At 38.6% G+C, this 16,161-nt stretch overlaps 2 protein-coding genes and 1 pseudogene across 3 annotated transcripts in view; all 3 read left to right on the top strand.

Annotated features, from left to right (window-relative positions):
* Positions 1-1,866: 1,866 nt before the first annotated feature.
* LOC107655492 (collagen alpha-1(VIII) chain pseudogene) lies at positions 1,867-4,083 on the top strand (annotated as a pseudogene).
* A 1,648-nt stretch (positions 4,084-5,731) lies between these two features.
* On the top strand, positions 5,732-7,261 carry LOC107655493 (protein jagunal homolog 1-A). The gene is made up of 3 exons (XM_016442979.1): positions 5,732-5,890; positions 6,413-6,528; positions 6,626-7,261. Exons 2-3 carry the CDS (start codon positions 6,440-6,442, stop codon positions 7,086-7,088), a joined length of 552 nt encoding a protein of 183 aa, XP_016298465.1. The 5' UTR covers positions 5,732-5,890; positions 6,413-6,439; the 3' UTR covers positions 7,089-7,261.
* Positions 7,262-7,981: 720 nt separating this feature from the next.
* The window catches only part of LOC107655517 (protein TFG-like), an 11,250-nt gene continuing 3,070 nt past the window's right edge, over positions 7,982-16,161 (top strand). The window contains exons 1-6 of one of the 2 annotated variants that reach the window (XM_016443016.1): positions 7,982-8,114; positions 10,140-10,327; positions 10,642-10,725; positions 13,959-14,105; positions 14,669-14,818; positions 15,311-15,466. In XM_016443016.1, coding sequence (XP_016298502.1) covers positions 10,144-10,327; positions 10,642-10,725; positions 13,959-14,105; positions 14,669-14,818; positions 15,311-15,466 — 721 coding nt within the window. In that variant the 5' untranslated portion in view covers positions 7,982-8,114; positions 10,140-10,143. The remainder of the gene's footprint in view (positions 8,115-10,139; positions 10,328-10,641; positions 10,726-13,958; positions 14,106-14,668; positions 14,819-15,310; positions 15,467-16,161) is intronic. The other variant, XM_016443017.1, reaches the window with a different exon arrangement.

Raw genomic sequence — 16,161 nt, forward strand, 5'->3', positions numbered from 1 at the left:
GTTAAGGGGTTTCAAATCAAAATATGAGCTTCTGTTATGAAACAGGACGTCGATTTCATACATGTCCACTGTAGAGGACACCAGGACTTAAAGCATGTTTATTACACATTTTGGGAGACACAACAAATAAATAAATAGGGAAATAAATTATATATTAATATTCAGATCAATTATTAGACATTATTATGAAAATCTTGCCAATTATTACTCCCATTATTACACTTCTTTTTTCATTACATGTTGCCCCAAAAACAAATTAATATGCAAATTAGATTTAGTTTATAGATACATTATATATAATGAGAAAAACTGTTTGTGGCCATTTTACGCACATTTTGCATGAAGAAAAATGGTATATCAAATCATTCTGTTATAACATTCTGTTTTTAAGTCTGGTAAAAAAAAATCCTGAAAGCTAAAAATGTATTGGTGATTTAAAAAAAATCTATTGTTTTTGCCTATGCATGTTCATTCATGTCTTTTTATTTTTTTAAAGAAATTGAGTGCCGATGTCCTCTACCAAGGATGTAGCATAACTTATGAATGAAATATCATTTTTATTAATGTTTTTTTTTTTTTTTGCTTTTTTTTTATGCTCTAAACAATGTAATGACTTGAAAAAATACACATTTTTTCCTAAAATGTTTTGCCGTGTCTTAAGAGGTTAAAAATGTTTTAGGATAGTGTACAGCTCAATCTGATTGGTCTTTGGCCAGTAACTATATCCTTACATCTCAAAGAGTGGAAAACCTAGATGGCCCATGGCATATCTGTGTGATTCTCAGCAGCCTGACAAAAAGCCAAAGGTCAACTCCATCACTTCCATCATCTTGAGGCAATCTTTGTTTCATTCACATCTAAGTTGGTTATGTTTTTAAATAAATAAAGCATCAACGTGTTATGAAAACTTATTTGGTTATGTAACAAGAGACAAGCAAAATATTAAACTTAAATATAACAATGCAAGCATACATGAACACCCACTGTTTACTGTCTGGGATTCCTGCAGTGTGAAAGGTAAATTACTGAATGTTTCTTTCTAGTTACTGAGAACTTCCCTAGAGATTCTTTGAAGTGAGAAATTCCAATAAACAGGTTGCTTCCTGTCCTTTGACTTGCTTTTACAGTTTAAAAGTAAGCTCATGTTTAAGAGGCTAAATTTAGATAACTTAGAAAGTATTTTTATAATCCCAAATCAAGAAGGTGTGAGATGATTGCATAGTTATAGGAGGTGATGTTAACATTGGAATTTATTATTATATTATCAATTAATTCACGCTACATTTAAAAAGTCTGGGATAGGTAGGATTTTTATTGTTTTTGAAAGAAGTCTCTTATGTTCTTAATAGATATGATTAAATTTCAAGGTAAAACTCTTGTTGATGATTTTTGTTTTGTTTAAGCTAAAAGAATATTAAAATTATAATGAATAGTTGCATAATCTTCCTTTGTGAAGGAAAAAGTCTATTGCTTGTATGTGGTCTCTCAGTAGGCACTTTGGTAGAGTTTTGGTAGTTTAATGTCTTAACATGGTATACATTATTTTTGTTTGTTTTGTTTTTATTTCATATCAGAGAAAAGGATGTGCTGCAGAAATTATAATTGATACTGTTAGCAATAGACAGTATATTGTACATTACTTATTAGGTTCTAACTTGTTAATGGTAATTTAATTTTTATTTAGTTATGTTTAAAAGTTACTTGTTGATGTATTGAGAAACATTTAAGTAATTTACGTTTAATTAACAGTCAATTGGATGAATAACACTTATTGATTTATTGCTAAATTGGATACTTAATTGATAACCTAACTGATCATTGATTAAATTATTAATTCTTTGATTCCCCCTCGCCCCCAAACAGGCCATGGCTGCTTTCCTAGTAGCTTTGGTGCATTTGGCTCTGTTGCCATCAGCTTTCGGAGGTGCATATTATGGACACAAACCACATCCTCAACAACATCAACCCTTACCACAGATGCCTCACATGGGCATGGGAAAGGATATTTCACACATTCCATATCCACACTACAGAAAAGACCTACCAATGCACCTAAATAAAGGCAAAGATATCAAAGGTATGAACACTTGTTTATCTTAACACTTATGGTCACATTGTATATGATATACATGGTATTGTAGTACTGACCCAGTTTTCCCTTATAAAGGTGAGACCATTCCCAGAGGTGAGCAGGGTGTTCAAGGAGAGACTGGACCGCAAGGGCCCCCTGGGCCCCAAGGACCTCCTGGGCCTCAAGGTATTGGTATACAAGGCCCTCCTGGAAAGCCAGGACCTCCTGGTCCTCCAGGATTTCCGGGAGTTGGTAAGCCAGGAATGCCAGGTATGCCCGGGAAGCCAGGAGGTATTGGGCAACCTGGACAGCAAGGTGAACGGGGACCCAGAGGTGAAGAGGGACAACCAGGCATGACTGGGCCCCTCGGCCCTCCTGGACCCCCCGGCCTGCCAGGAATAGGAAAGTCTGGTGGACAAGGATTACCAGGACAGCCAGGGGCTAAGGGAGAGCCAGGACATAAAGGTTTCCCTGGTCTCCCAGGGTTACCTGGGCCTAAAGGAGACAGAGGAATTGGACAACCAGGCCCACTAGGGCTAAAAGGGCCAGTTGGCCCACCTGGCCCGCCAGGGCAAGCAGGATTACCGGGGGTGGGTAAACCTGGTCTTCCTGGTGTAGCAGGTCCACCTGGTATGCCAGGGAAACCTGGACAGCCTGGGGAGCCAGGTCCAGAAGGTCCACCTGGTGGACAGGGCCTACAAGGACCACAAGGGCCTCCTGGAATTGGAATTCCAGGAGAAAAAGGATTGCCAGGACAGCCAGGTGCACCTGGCCACAAAGGATTACAAGGGCCACCAGGGTTGCCTGGGAAACCTGGATTACCTGGATTTGGCAAACCTGGATACCCTGGCCCAAAGGGTGACAAAGGGATGGGAGGGCTTCCTGGTGCTCAAGGACCAAAAGGAGACAAAGGTTATGATGGTCAACCAGGTATGATGGGTCCCCCTGGTCAAACTGGTCCTCCAGGCCCTCCAGGACCAATGGGGGTACCAGGTGGAATTGGTTTCCCAGGACTAAAAGGAGAAGGAGGTACACAAGGTGCCAAAGGAGATCCCGGACCTATGGGGCAGCGAGGTCCTCCAGGATTTCCTGGCCAACCAGGCCTCCAAGGGGAAGATGGAGGACCCGGGCCAAGAGGACCACCAGGACCCATAGGTCCCAAAGGAGAAGGAGGAAGCAGAGGTCTACCTGGTCCCCCAGGTCCATCTGGCCTGCCTGGTCTTAAAGGAGAACTTGGTCAGCCTGGCCCCGAAGGACCACGGGGTCCTAAAGGCATTCCAGGACTTGCAGGACCAGGAGGACCAATTGGGCCTCCTGGACCTCCTGGGTCAAAGGGAGAAGTTGGTCTACCAGGTCAAGCTGGTACACCTGGTGAAGGCATTACTGGAACCCCTGGTGCTATTGGTCCAGCAGGTCCACCTGGCCAGAATGGATCCCCAGGTCAGCCAGGACTCCCAGGTTCACCGGGTCCTCCTGGACCCCCAGGCCCCCCTCCTTCACCCGACCTGATGGGTGTTCTTCCTGAGATGGGACCTGCCCTGGATGGTATGAAAACTGGTGGGTACAAGAAAGGGAAGTATGCAGGTGGGGGTGATATGATGGGTGCCAACGGTCTGGAGATGCCTGCTTTCACTGCCCAGCTGACCACACCATTCCCTCCAGTTGGCACGCCAATAGTGCTTGACAAACTACTATATAATGGGCGTCAGAATTACAACCCTCAGACCGGTGTATTCACCTGTGACCTCCCAGGCATCTACTATTTTGCCTATCATGTGCACTGCAAGGGTGCCAATGTATGGGTTGGGCTCTACAGGAATGGGGAGCCACTTATGTATACATATGATGAGTACAAGAAGGGATTCCTGGATCAAGCATCTGGGAGTGCTGTCATTCCATTACAACCAGGAGACACAGTTTATTTACAGTTACCATCTGACCAGGCAGCTGGATTTTATGCAGGACAGTATGTCCACTCCTCCTTCTCTGGATTTTTACTGTACCCAATGTAAACCACAAGAATAAGTGAAAGAATTTGAAGGAGAAAAAGGAAAAAAAAGAACTGACATTAAAATGTTTGACTTTTTAAAAATGTCAGTATTTTAAGTACATTTTCACAGGGAAGAAAAAAAACTAATAGAAACAGCTCCTTTAATCTCAACCTAACAATATCAGTATATGCAATGCTAAATTACAGAGTACTGTGTCTTTAAAGATACAACCTGCACAAAGACTCTGACAGATTGTAGTAAAAATGTTCAATTCAACACCACATTTAAACAGATTTTTTTAGAAGATTGTTTTTGTAACGTATTTATGTATTTGTTTTATTGATGATATCAAACATGAGTATACCTGCTTTAAAATGTTAAGAACACTATTTTTAATGTTGTTGTGACATTTGCATGATAACAAATGTATTTGCTTTGAATGGGATGAGAAAAGCCATTCAGTTTTTCAAAAATATCACATATCATGTTTGTCTTTATCAATAATTAAAAAAAAAAAATGTTAAAGGTTTTGCACACTTGTAATATTGTAACACAAGTGCTGTGTGAACTGCAACCAAAGTATGAATTTCTTTGTAGGTCTGTCTGTGTATGTGTGTGTGTGTGTGTATGTGCACTAGAGAGAGCATGTGTGTACGTGTGCTAGATTTTATTTTAGCCAAACTCCCTGCCCCCCAAACTTTAAATAATAATTTGTCTAACAACCACTTCTGTTTCTATAATAAACTGTCATCAAAATGAAAGTTTTACTGACAATACTTCATAAATACCTCTCACTATCATCAATCATATCACTTCCCTCGTTTCCAACCTTTTATATTATTATTTTTTTTTATTATTATTATTATTACTGATTGTGTAATAACCTGTCTTTATATGTGGGTCACTTTCTATAACGGTGCTAAAATTGTCTAATCCAGTGAAAATATCTTCCACCCCCTTTTATTTACTTTTTCTTTGATTTTTTTTAATAAAGATGACTTACATCCATAACTTTATGTCCATCAAAATTACATGAAATAAAAACACACTTCTTTCAAAAACATCATCTAACTATGGTCACTTGGGGAATTAAAATATCAAATTTAAGATCTTATTACCATGTCTGAAAATAGGTACTAAAAATAGGTCCTATAAAAATTATAGTTCAAAGGTGATCTGTAGTTAAACTCTGCACCTAAATCCTATGCTGCTCATTTATTAGTCATTTAAAAACGTGACACAGTTACTATAGTGATTGTCAATTATACTATTCAATAGTAATTATTAACACAATAGAAAACTACTGTGGTAACTTGGTCTTAGTCATCAAAAAGAGAAAAAGACTAAAATATTCCTTGGTTTAAAGGAGAGTTGTAACTGTATTTACAGTGAAAGACTAACCCAATAAAATAGGTAATGCATTCGAAGTTGTGGGGGGGAAAACGATGGCGAAAGCTTGTCGTTTTATTGTGCTCAAATTCTATGATTATCATTAACATCTATAAGCCTATAGCCTTCACCATAGTACGATTGTTTCGCCAGCTGTTACATCCTCTTCTCCCAGGAAGTAAGAGTGGTCAGGAACCTATTTAATATTAATAAGCCAAACCACCGCATCCTGCTCAGTACTCGGTGATGCTGATGATGCGCAGACAGAGATGCTGCGCTGTCAAATCACATTGCGCGAAGGGGCGGAGAGATTCTTTACTGCCCTGTTTGTGCGCATGAGCAACATATTATTGCCTTCATTGATAAAAACCCTTTGTGATAATATTTCCTCATCTAATCTTCTCACTGTCGCTTTCGGCGCGTTTTATCAATCCATACGGTAAGTTTTTTTGATTGAAATGCGCATCGTTTGAAATAGGGCCTACCTACTTTCAATTTACACAGTGATCCGTCTGTTAGTTCAAACGATCAATGTATCCTTCATCTGGAAACCGGCCGGCCGGCAATATGTGCCTATATTTTCTTAAATAGATCATTTATTTCGTTATTGTATAGGCTACAGACCTATATTTTTATGCTTCACCTTGCATGAACACATGAAATTCACACGCTTTGCTTATATATCGGGTTTAGTTTTCTTTTGGAGTGTTTTAATGTAAATTGTCCACTAGAATGCGCATGAGATATTATGTCATTTATCTTTACTGGGCCCTTATTAGATGTTGGTGCAGTATTATCCTTTTCAATTATTGTGCGGCTTGATAGATTAAATGTTGTATAGTTCATTTTAGCATTTTGAGATATTTCTATTACAATTCAAAAAGGCTCTGTACAATAATAATTGCAGCTTGCTAAAGTAATATGTCATGTATTGGTGCCTGTAAATAACATATATTTACAGGGTGTTACAGTCATCTGGAAATTGGCAATGGCATCACGTGCAGGCCCAAGAGCTGCAGGGACTGATGGGAGTGATTTTAAACACAGAGAGAAAGTGTCTTCCCACTATCAGATGAGGTAACTATAACCCTTATACTCTCACAGCAATATAACATAACCAATAACTGCATGTATATATCAGAATACTTATTTGAACTTTGAATATGTCTTTCAGTGCTTCATCAAAATCAGAAATAAAGAAGCTCACCGTAGTGCATTTCTTCATATGGATACTGGTGGCAGCTCAGGTGGCTGTTAGTCATCTCAATCTGGTGTCACATGATTTGGTGGCCATGCCCTATCAGTGGGAGTATCCATACCTTTTGAGTCTCCTCCCCTCGTTTATTGGAGCCCTGGCCATGCCGAAGAGCAACATCAGCTATCTGGTGATCTCCATGATCAGTGCTGGTTTGTTCTCAGTAGCACCCTTGATTTTTGGTGCAATGGAAATGTTTCCACTAGCCCAGCAGCTGTACCGACATGGAAAAGCTTACCGGTTTATCTTTGGCTTCTCAGCTGTATCTGTGATGTATCTACTCATGGTGATTGCTATTCAGGTGCACGCATGGCAAATCTACTACAGCAAGAAGCTTCTAGATGCCTGGTTCAACTCAACACAAGAGAAGAAGAAGAAATAAACATGCTATTGAGTACTTGAATTTATCCACCCTCATTTTCTGTCTCAGTTGTTACTGTACAATGCATGCAATTATTGTAAATGTTTAAATATACATTTGTAAGCAACAAAGCTTACTTAATGTGTGGATTTTACATTTTTTCATATATATTTAAATTAAGTTTACCTTTTTTTGTTTTAGCATCTTATTTAAAACCTGAAATTCTGTTTAATTACAAATTATTTAGTCCATGTCAAGAATACAGAGGCATTCAAATCATTTTTAATACTTTATAAATAAAATATTACTTTAAATATTTCATTGTTGTGTATTTTAAATGATAATTTCATTCTAAGCTTGATTTAAAAAAGCATGGTCTATCATAAGCTGTCTTTTTAGCTTGCATTTTCAATAGGAATTTATACTTTCTTTTATTATGTTGGTTCTAAATCTACTTCGGACACAATACTTTCACACATGATTTTTTATGGACTAGGAGGTGCTACATCAGAATCTTGTGAGAGTGAAGAGAAATGATTTGCCTTACGTGAATATAGAGGCTCCAATTATAAACCTATAATGCTTCATGTTATTGATTATAGCGAAGATTTTTTAAACTCTTGTAAAAACTCTTGATTATTTGTGGTTAATATGATGGGTTAGATCCAGAAAAAATGCTTGCGTACCCAAACTGTTTATAAAACAAACAAAACTGACTACAGAGGAACAACATAAAATCAGTTAAACTTGTCAGATTTATTTGTTTAAATGAACCTATATATTTAATATAAAATATATTTATATTATATTGGTTAACAAAATGCATTCAGACGCCATATAGGCCACCTCATCGGTAGTAGGCTAACTATTTATAAATTTACAAGACAGTAAGTAGTGTGTAAGCAGTGTCCGGATAGCGCGCATGCGCGTTTGTGGTTTTGCCACGTACAGGTCGCTAAGGCGTTTCCGATCAGTCAGTCAGGCGTCGTTCAGCTGAAGTCCGGGACACACAGGCTGCTGCTGGGATTGACACGTCCAAACCACCAGGTAGAGACGCGGGGCTTCTCGTACAAACATTTACATACTTTTATATGGTCCCTTTAGAGTTTTTAGGGCACTTCTGGTAATGAACCATTAGTAGTTAGCCGGTTGTCAAGCAAACTAGCATTAGCTTAGCTTAGCCTGTGAGAAACTAGGGCAAGCTAAAAAAAACAAGAGAGACGTTTTGTACAAAAGTCAGTGTTTTTGAATAACAATATGGCGTAGTTAAATAATCCTATTTAAAACACAGGAATAATTGTTTAATTGAGATTTGATTACAGTATTTTATCCTTTGACGCCGGGAGAATTGTCACGCTCAGACCTTTATTTGGCAGGAAGTTGCTGCATCATCAGATGAATGAGGCCTGATCAGATGTTTTAAATGGATCACACTTTGGCAAGACTTAAACGTCATGCTGGTGCGATGAAGGGAATGGCCCGATGTGTAATGCGATCCAAAAACCACATCTTCTGCTCTTCTAAAAGATGTTCAATAAGGATTTCTGACTTAGCTGGTGTGCTGTCGTTACTGGAAACTGTTGGCTGCCCTGTTTAACATGTTCAACCAGAGAAACCCTTCATTCGCATGACAAGTTCAAACAAAGTGTTAAAATGGTACTGCTTATTGAAATAAGACAGAAATAAATTCAATTTGAAATCAATTTGATTGACAGTTTGCCAAGCAGCCAGTTCCTTTATAGTTTTGTCATTTTCTCGATCTAGCAGGTAACAAGTCATTAAGTATGAGATAAATACAGGTCTGTCTACATGCTGCAGAGTACCAGGGTGAATGATAGGTAAACTAATCAGAGTAAGAGTCAAGATTCTCCTGATAAGATTGTCCCTGCTTGATCCCACACACTCAGATTGTTTGTATTGTGGTCTAAATCCCAAAATGTTTCTCCCTATAATCATGCCTGAGGCCAAAGACTGTGTTGAGAAAGAATGTGGGCCATCTGCATGTGCCAAATCATCTTATATCTCATGACCCTTAGACTTTTATATAAAGTATGTCCCAGTAATGTACAGTAGCACTTGTTCAGATATAACTTCATAGATGAGTCATAAGACAGTGGGTTTCCAATTAAGACACAGGCCTAAGTCATTCACTGACATTTTTATATCCATAACAAAAGCAGGGGAGTTAGCAGTGAGCGAAGACACTCATTGAGATACAACTATCAGATTTCATGGTTAACTGTTGTGTTGCGAGTGGAAATCTGTGCTTCTGATAGAAGAACATAATAATTGTGTCTTCATAGGTCATGTCGTTGGTTTAACTGTAGTCCATTAGCTCTGCGAGCCCGCATATGCCTACATTTAGTGTAGTATTCACTGCTGCAGCTCTGATAGTGTGTTTGGTTTCAGTTTGTTCCTGTACTATCAAGTGACGTCTGATGTGCATGTGATGCATTAAATAGTGATAAATGGAATGCTTCTTGAATAAACTTCTTAATGGTAAAGGTGTAATATCAGCTGTCAAATCATTTTGGACATTTTGACATGTCTCTTTGACATTTTTCTGCAATGGATTTTGAGAAATAGTCTGTATTTTTAGTCTGTATTTATAGTCTGTATTTTTTTAACTTATGTATAGGTAAACATTTATATATATATATATATATAGTATATTTATAATCAAAATCAGTCAGTAGGTTAGTTGTGTATAGGTTTTTACTGCTTTACTGTATAGGTTTTTACTGTTTTACTTCATTGTTGTATGCCTGTATTTATGTAACACCGTGGTCCTGTGAGGCACGACATTTCGTTCCACTGTATGTCCCCACATGCAGCAGAATGACAATAAAGCTCAACTTGAACTTGAACTTGAGTATTGTTCATTTAATTTCAATTTAAATCTCAATTTTGTGTGTCTCATTTGCCATTGTACTAAATTGGATAGTAAACTCTTTAGCTTATGGCACTGGTCTTGGCTGATGAAACCCGTATTTGTAATATATATATATATATATATATATACAGACAGTATTTTAAATAAAATTGTATTTTTTATTTATTTATTTTTTGCAGCAGTATGAATGGCCAGCTGGACCTGAGTGGGAAGCTGATCATTAAAGCTCAGCTGGGCGATGATATCCGCCGTATCCCCATCCACAATGAAGACATCACCTACGACGAGCTCCTGCTGATGATGCAGCGAGTCTTCCGTGGGCAGCTACAGAGCAGTGATGAAGTCGCCATCAAATATAAGGATGAAGGTCAGTTTTGGACTTCAAAACACGCTTATATTTAACTAATTTAAATTTAACAACTTAAAGAAGGTTATAGTAACTGGACAGCACGCATATATGTTTATTTAGCCATTTTTTATCAGTTATGTAGTATAAAACTATAAGATCTGTACACCTATAGATGTTCCTAATAAAATCTCTTAGTAGGTTTGTAGCATTGGAGGCTTTGATATAGATCTCATTCTCTCTACTGCTTTCACATGTGGTACAGTTTTATTTGAAGTTTAACTGCAAGTACTGCATTTATTCTCTGGTATTTTTATTTTTCTGTCCTCTTCCAGATGATGACCTTATCACCATCTTTGACAGTTCTGATTTGTCCTTTGCGATCCAGTGCAGTAGAATATTGAAGCTCACTCTTTTTGGTAAGAAACCAGCATTGCTTAAGGGTTTTTGCTCATCCTGACATTAAGGAATCTGCACAAAGATATCAGGAAGGAGCATGAAAGGAATGTGATGTAACTCTTTGTAAAGCTTGTAAGTTAATCAGTGTAAAAAGTAGTCCCACCTTAAAAGTGTAATGTAGAATATCGTAGTTTAAGTGATGTGCTTTAAAAGCTGAAATGTAAAGCACAGCCCACTTGCCTATTAGGCTTCAATTGTAAATTTATTACTGTTGGTTGTCCCTCAGTTTGTAAAATAAACAAGCTATTTTCTGTTATAATGACCACAGGCCACAGATACAGGCACAACAACACCGTTCTCGGCAGTGCTAATCATGCCTAGATTTAAGGTCAGTGATCATGTGTAGGTTTATCTTACCTGCAGGAAGATCATATTCCAAAAACGCTTCAGTGCTCATAGTGTCCCCTTACAGCATACCAGAAAGGTGCACAGGACTATTAGAACCAAGCAGCTCATGTGAACTACATACATTTTTATTGTTACAGCTCTAAAATATTTTATCGGGTAGAATGTAGTCGAGGCCTATAGCTGTTTCATGCTCTTTGACTGGTGTTTTACATACTAAAATAAAAGAGGCATATCAAGTTAAAGCTGCTTGATTCCTCTGTGTCTTTGTGACCCAGAAAACTGTGTTGTACTGTAACCTTTGGGTTAAAAAGGACTCTCTGTTAAGTACATCATTCCACATTGCATGGGTTGTGTTATACTGTGGAGTTAAGCTCTTTTAATCTTAAAAATGCTGAACTTGGTAATATTTCATCCAACCAGGAGATGTCGTTTTTTTCTCTTGTGAGATAACACAGCTGCAGCTTTTAATGTCCAGCAGAGGGTATAAAAGAGCAAGATTTTAACTGATAATGAGTCTATGTGTCTGGCTTTGTATGGTTATGAGCAGGGGGTTACAATAGGATTTTGGAGCCAGTGGAACATTAAATTCTGGTGGTGACCCCTTTAAGTGTTACTTGGGTGTCCAAATATTTGTTGGGCCACTAATATGGTTTAATAGAACATAAGGATTTTAAACGTATCATAGATGTTAACAGATATAATGCAGTACTCTGAACAGAAATGACATTACTTATGTTCTCTAAGAACATAAATTGTGACCAGTGGCCTTGGATATTTGAACAAGGAAGGTTAAAACAAAGCAGTGGTTCTCAACCAAGAGGCAAGGGGCCTCATGATGATTTAAACTGATTTCAAATGAAATAAAGCAAGCATTAAAATAAAAAAACAAAACAAAAAAATAGATATTTTGAGGTCTTGTATATTAATTCAGAATCAGAAGGGACTTTTTTACCAAGTATGTTTACACACACAAGGAGTTTGACTTGGCGACAGGAGCTTCCAGTGCAGAAGAAAGTGCAGACATAGTGTAAACATACATGATAGTGCAGACATACATATAATTACACAGTAAAGATGAAATTACACTAATATAAGAAAAAGAAATAATGCATCCCCCCCAACAACCTTTCTTTGAAGAAAACCTGGATTTATAAGGAAGCCTATTTTTAAAGTGTGGTTTCTAGACCTGGAAAAGTCATATAAATAAATTAATAAAGTTTTTATAAAAAAAAAAAAAATGCATTTTACTAGTTATACCAAGCTCTATAATATTTTATTGGGTAGAAATAAAATTTAAATATTTTATAAATCATTATCCAATAAAGCACAAATGACTGTATGTTTGGATAATGACTAAATTCCTTGGTTAAAAAGAGTGTGAGCACTGAAGAACAATCAGCTCCTAAAACTTTTTTTAATTTACAGAAACTGAATGCCCATAGATTAAAAATGTTTTGCAAGCAAAACTAGGGCCTTTGAATATTGTTGTGGACAGTTAGGGGGTGCCTTGGAGTCAGAAAAGTTGAGAACCACTGACTTAAAGAGGTAGTCCACCCAAAACCTTACAGTTAACATCAGTGGGGTCCAATGTTGTTTGGACCCCAAAATTCTTTAAGTCGTACAGGTTTGGAACAAACTGAGTAAATAATGATAGCGTCTTCATTTTTTGGTGAACTATTCCTTTAAGATAGATTAGGTCATTTTACAGACTTAAAGTCTGCTCTCAATCACGTGAGCTGTGCTGAAAAGCCACTCTTTTTAACTGGTACATGGCACAAACAAATATTCTAAAGAGAGGAAAATCGGACCCGGTTACTTGCCCAATAACGTCATGCTCTGTTCTAGAGATGTTTGGCTCATGCAGGTTCATCTGCACTGCAGTGTCAGTGCCAGTTCTCAGCATGTGCCGACTACTCTTCAAATGTTTCATCGTAAATGCTGCAGAGGCTGTAGATTTGGGCTGCTTGGTTCATACACTATTTTACACCTTGATTTATTTGACAAGTCTAGCCAAAATCAAAGGTTGCAGTCTGTGTGGGTTTAACAAAATCCAGTATTTATGCTCATATTCAAGACATTGTTATCTGAAAGAACTGATTTAAGTACCAACTCAATATACATGTGTTTCTCTTCCTAATAAAAAGAAATTAATAAGTTTTGGTGAAGTCTGCACTGTCCAAAGCCTCCGTGCTCCAGCCAGATGATGTCATGTCTTGACCTTGTGTTTGCAAATGTAGCCCTGCCCTTTGTTGGATGGTTTAACTAGTTAAAGAGAATTTTGAGAAGAAGATTTAACAAGTTCAAATGTGCTAGTTCACAGTTATATGATATCATGTGCGTGTATGCATCCCAAACGTGTGACTAGCGCCCAGGGGCTGGGTTGGACGCTTGCTAGAGCTCGTGATCTCTGAAGAGTCTGGAACGGTTCAAACGGCAGCCGGTCTCAAACATATGGACTTAGGAAAGAACATTCCAGACTCACACAGTGCCAAAACTCTGGATTACCTCATCATATAGGCATAGTGTGGCTATCTAAATTTGTTGTTCTCTTGTTGACTTTGACATCCTAACCAGACGAATTGGGACAAGTTTCCAGCGTTGAGTAATTTTTCTGACCTCACTTTAAGTGAAAAGCTGCATGAAATGACAAAATCACAGCAAATCAGAACATGTTTGATGTTTAATATGTTATGATGGGGTTTTGGATGAAGGAAAACATGACGAAAATAGAAACAAAGTGGTCAATGAAACGTTTGGACAAAAACTAACATGGACAGATGCATTTTGACTAGTTAGGACAAAGTGTTTCACAGTGCTGTCAAAAATAATGTTTGTGTTTTCGCAGTGAATGGGCAGCCTCGGCCACTGGAGTCATCTCAGGTGAAGCACCTGCGTAGAGAACTGATCCATTTGAGGAATAAAGTCAACAGCCTGCTGGACAGCCTGGAGCCCCCCTCCGAGTCTGTCCCAGAGAGCACCAACCGAGAAACCGGTACTTGAACTCTCCCAGAGTGATTGTCATGTTCTTCATATCCAACACTGTAACCAAAGCATTTAAAGCACATAAAATCCCATTTTATTATTTTGATAATAAAAGGTGGATAGCATAAAGGGTTGGTTCAATGAAAATGTTGTCATTTACACATCCTTGTCATTCTAAACCCATAATACTTCATTCCTACTGTGGAACACCAAGGGAGATCTTTTGATAAATGTTCATGCTGCTCTTTACCATACAATCAAAAGTATAAAGTGACCAGGGGCTGCCAAACTCCAAAAAGCAGCTCAAAAATAGCCAATGTGTCAGTAAGTCAAATGACATCTTTATTTTTTGAAAAGGCTGATATTTAAGGTGAAAAGTGATCATTTGGCATCAAAATTGTCTTGACGTGACACATTTGAATGAATGCATCCACATTTATTGCATGGGTTTGGAACAGAATGAGGATGATGATAGAATTTTCATCGCTTTTCAATGGAACCTCGTAAATGTGCTTTGAGAGGTGAAGACAGGCGTTACTAAAGCTGTCTTGTTCTGATGTCTCTGTGTGACAGAATGTGTGAATGAGGCAGTAGATTCAACAGTGAAGCAGGCCCCTCCGGTCAGTGCTGCTAGCATGTCTGCTTTTGACCCCCTGAAGAACCAGGAAGAGGTCAACAAGAATGTAATTTCTGCATTCGGCCTGTCTGAGGAACCTGCCCAAGGTACCATATACATGTAAAGATTTCATAGTGCTTAGCTGTAGCTTTTTAATTGAAAATTTATCTTATTTTTTTCAGCTATAGCAGGGGTGTCCAAACTCGGTCCTGGAGGGCCGGTGTCCTGAAGAGTTTAGCTCCAACCCTAATTAAACACACCTGAACCAGCTAATCAAGCTCTTACTAGGCATACTAGAAACTTAAAGGCAGGTGTGTTGAGGCAAGTTGGAGCTAAACTCTGCAGGACACCGGCCCTCCAGGACCGAGTTTGGGCAGCCCTGAGCTATAGCATTGATTATTGCGATAAATTACTTGATTAAAGACACAGATCATACTTTTTAATGGTTTATAGCCTCGTGCTGCATTAATACAGATTTCATTTGAAGTGCTGTCACAGGTGTGTTTCTCTGCAATTGTATGTCTTCTAGTGTAACTCGTCCATTCAGATTTTAGATCTGGAGCCATCTGATTTTTCCTTTACTCTTCCCTGTGTTCCAGTTCCAGCTGTAGCCGCCACCGCTGCTGCAGAGGAGCGCTCTGCTACTCCAGACAGTATTGCCTCTTCATCTTCTGCAGCGCCCCCTTCTGCTGTGGCTCCCCAGGCTCCCCCATCTTACTCAGGGGCCCAACAAACTCCCTCTGCTACTATGGATGGTAAGTCTACCACTTTTAAAACTTGTACCAAAAGTCTGAAATTAGACTTTTATCAGATGTAGAATGTGATCAGGAATGACGTGGCACATAAGCAGTTTTTTGAACAGTAAAGTGTGTCTTACGTAAAGCGCACTAACAGACATGTCTGATGAGTGTCGGGTGACCCCGTCTAATTATGCAACCTGAAATCAGTCTATAGAGCTTCCTTAAGATTGGCCAGTCAATTTAGAGAATAGCAGTTTTGCACGTCCTTATTGCAGATGTTTCCTTCTGATGCTTACGGGAAACTGTCCAGCGAAAGAAAGATGAACAAGGAATCGTGTGTCTCAAAAGTCTTTGTAGTGGATTCAGAGCATGATGTTATTCTCTACTTGGCCATTGAAATATCTCCCCTCGTTTTCTTTCCAAAAAAATGGCCACATCAGTCCAGTGGACTTGAGAAATGCAGGACGATTCTCGATTTGGCAGGTCATGCTGCTTTGGCAGGAAGGTCACACACCTGTACTTACACATGTTCTCTCACACTCATACACAAACCCAAACAAAACTAATTTGTTTGCAGCATAAAATCACCTTGCAGATTTTGTCTTCTAACTGAGGCTCTTGAGAAGTTGTCCAGCGGAAGAAAAATGAACTAGAATGGCCTTCAAGTCAAGAGCATAATGTTATTCCCTCCCCCCCCCCCCCCCCCCCCC

Source organism: Sinocyclocheilus anshuiensis, unplaced genomic scaffold (assembly GCF_001515605.1).
Source record: "Sinocyclocheilus anshuiensis isolate Anshui unplaced genomic scaffold, SAMN03320099.WGS_v1.1 scaffold1148, whole genome shotgun sequence".
NCBI lineage: Eukaryota > Metazoa > Chordata > Actinopteri > Cypriniformes > Cyprinidae > Sinocyclocheilus > Sinocyclocheilus anshuiensis.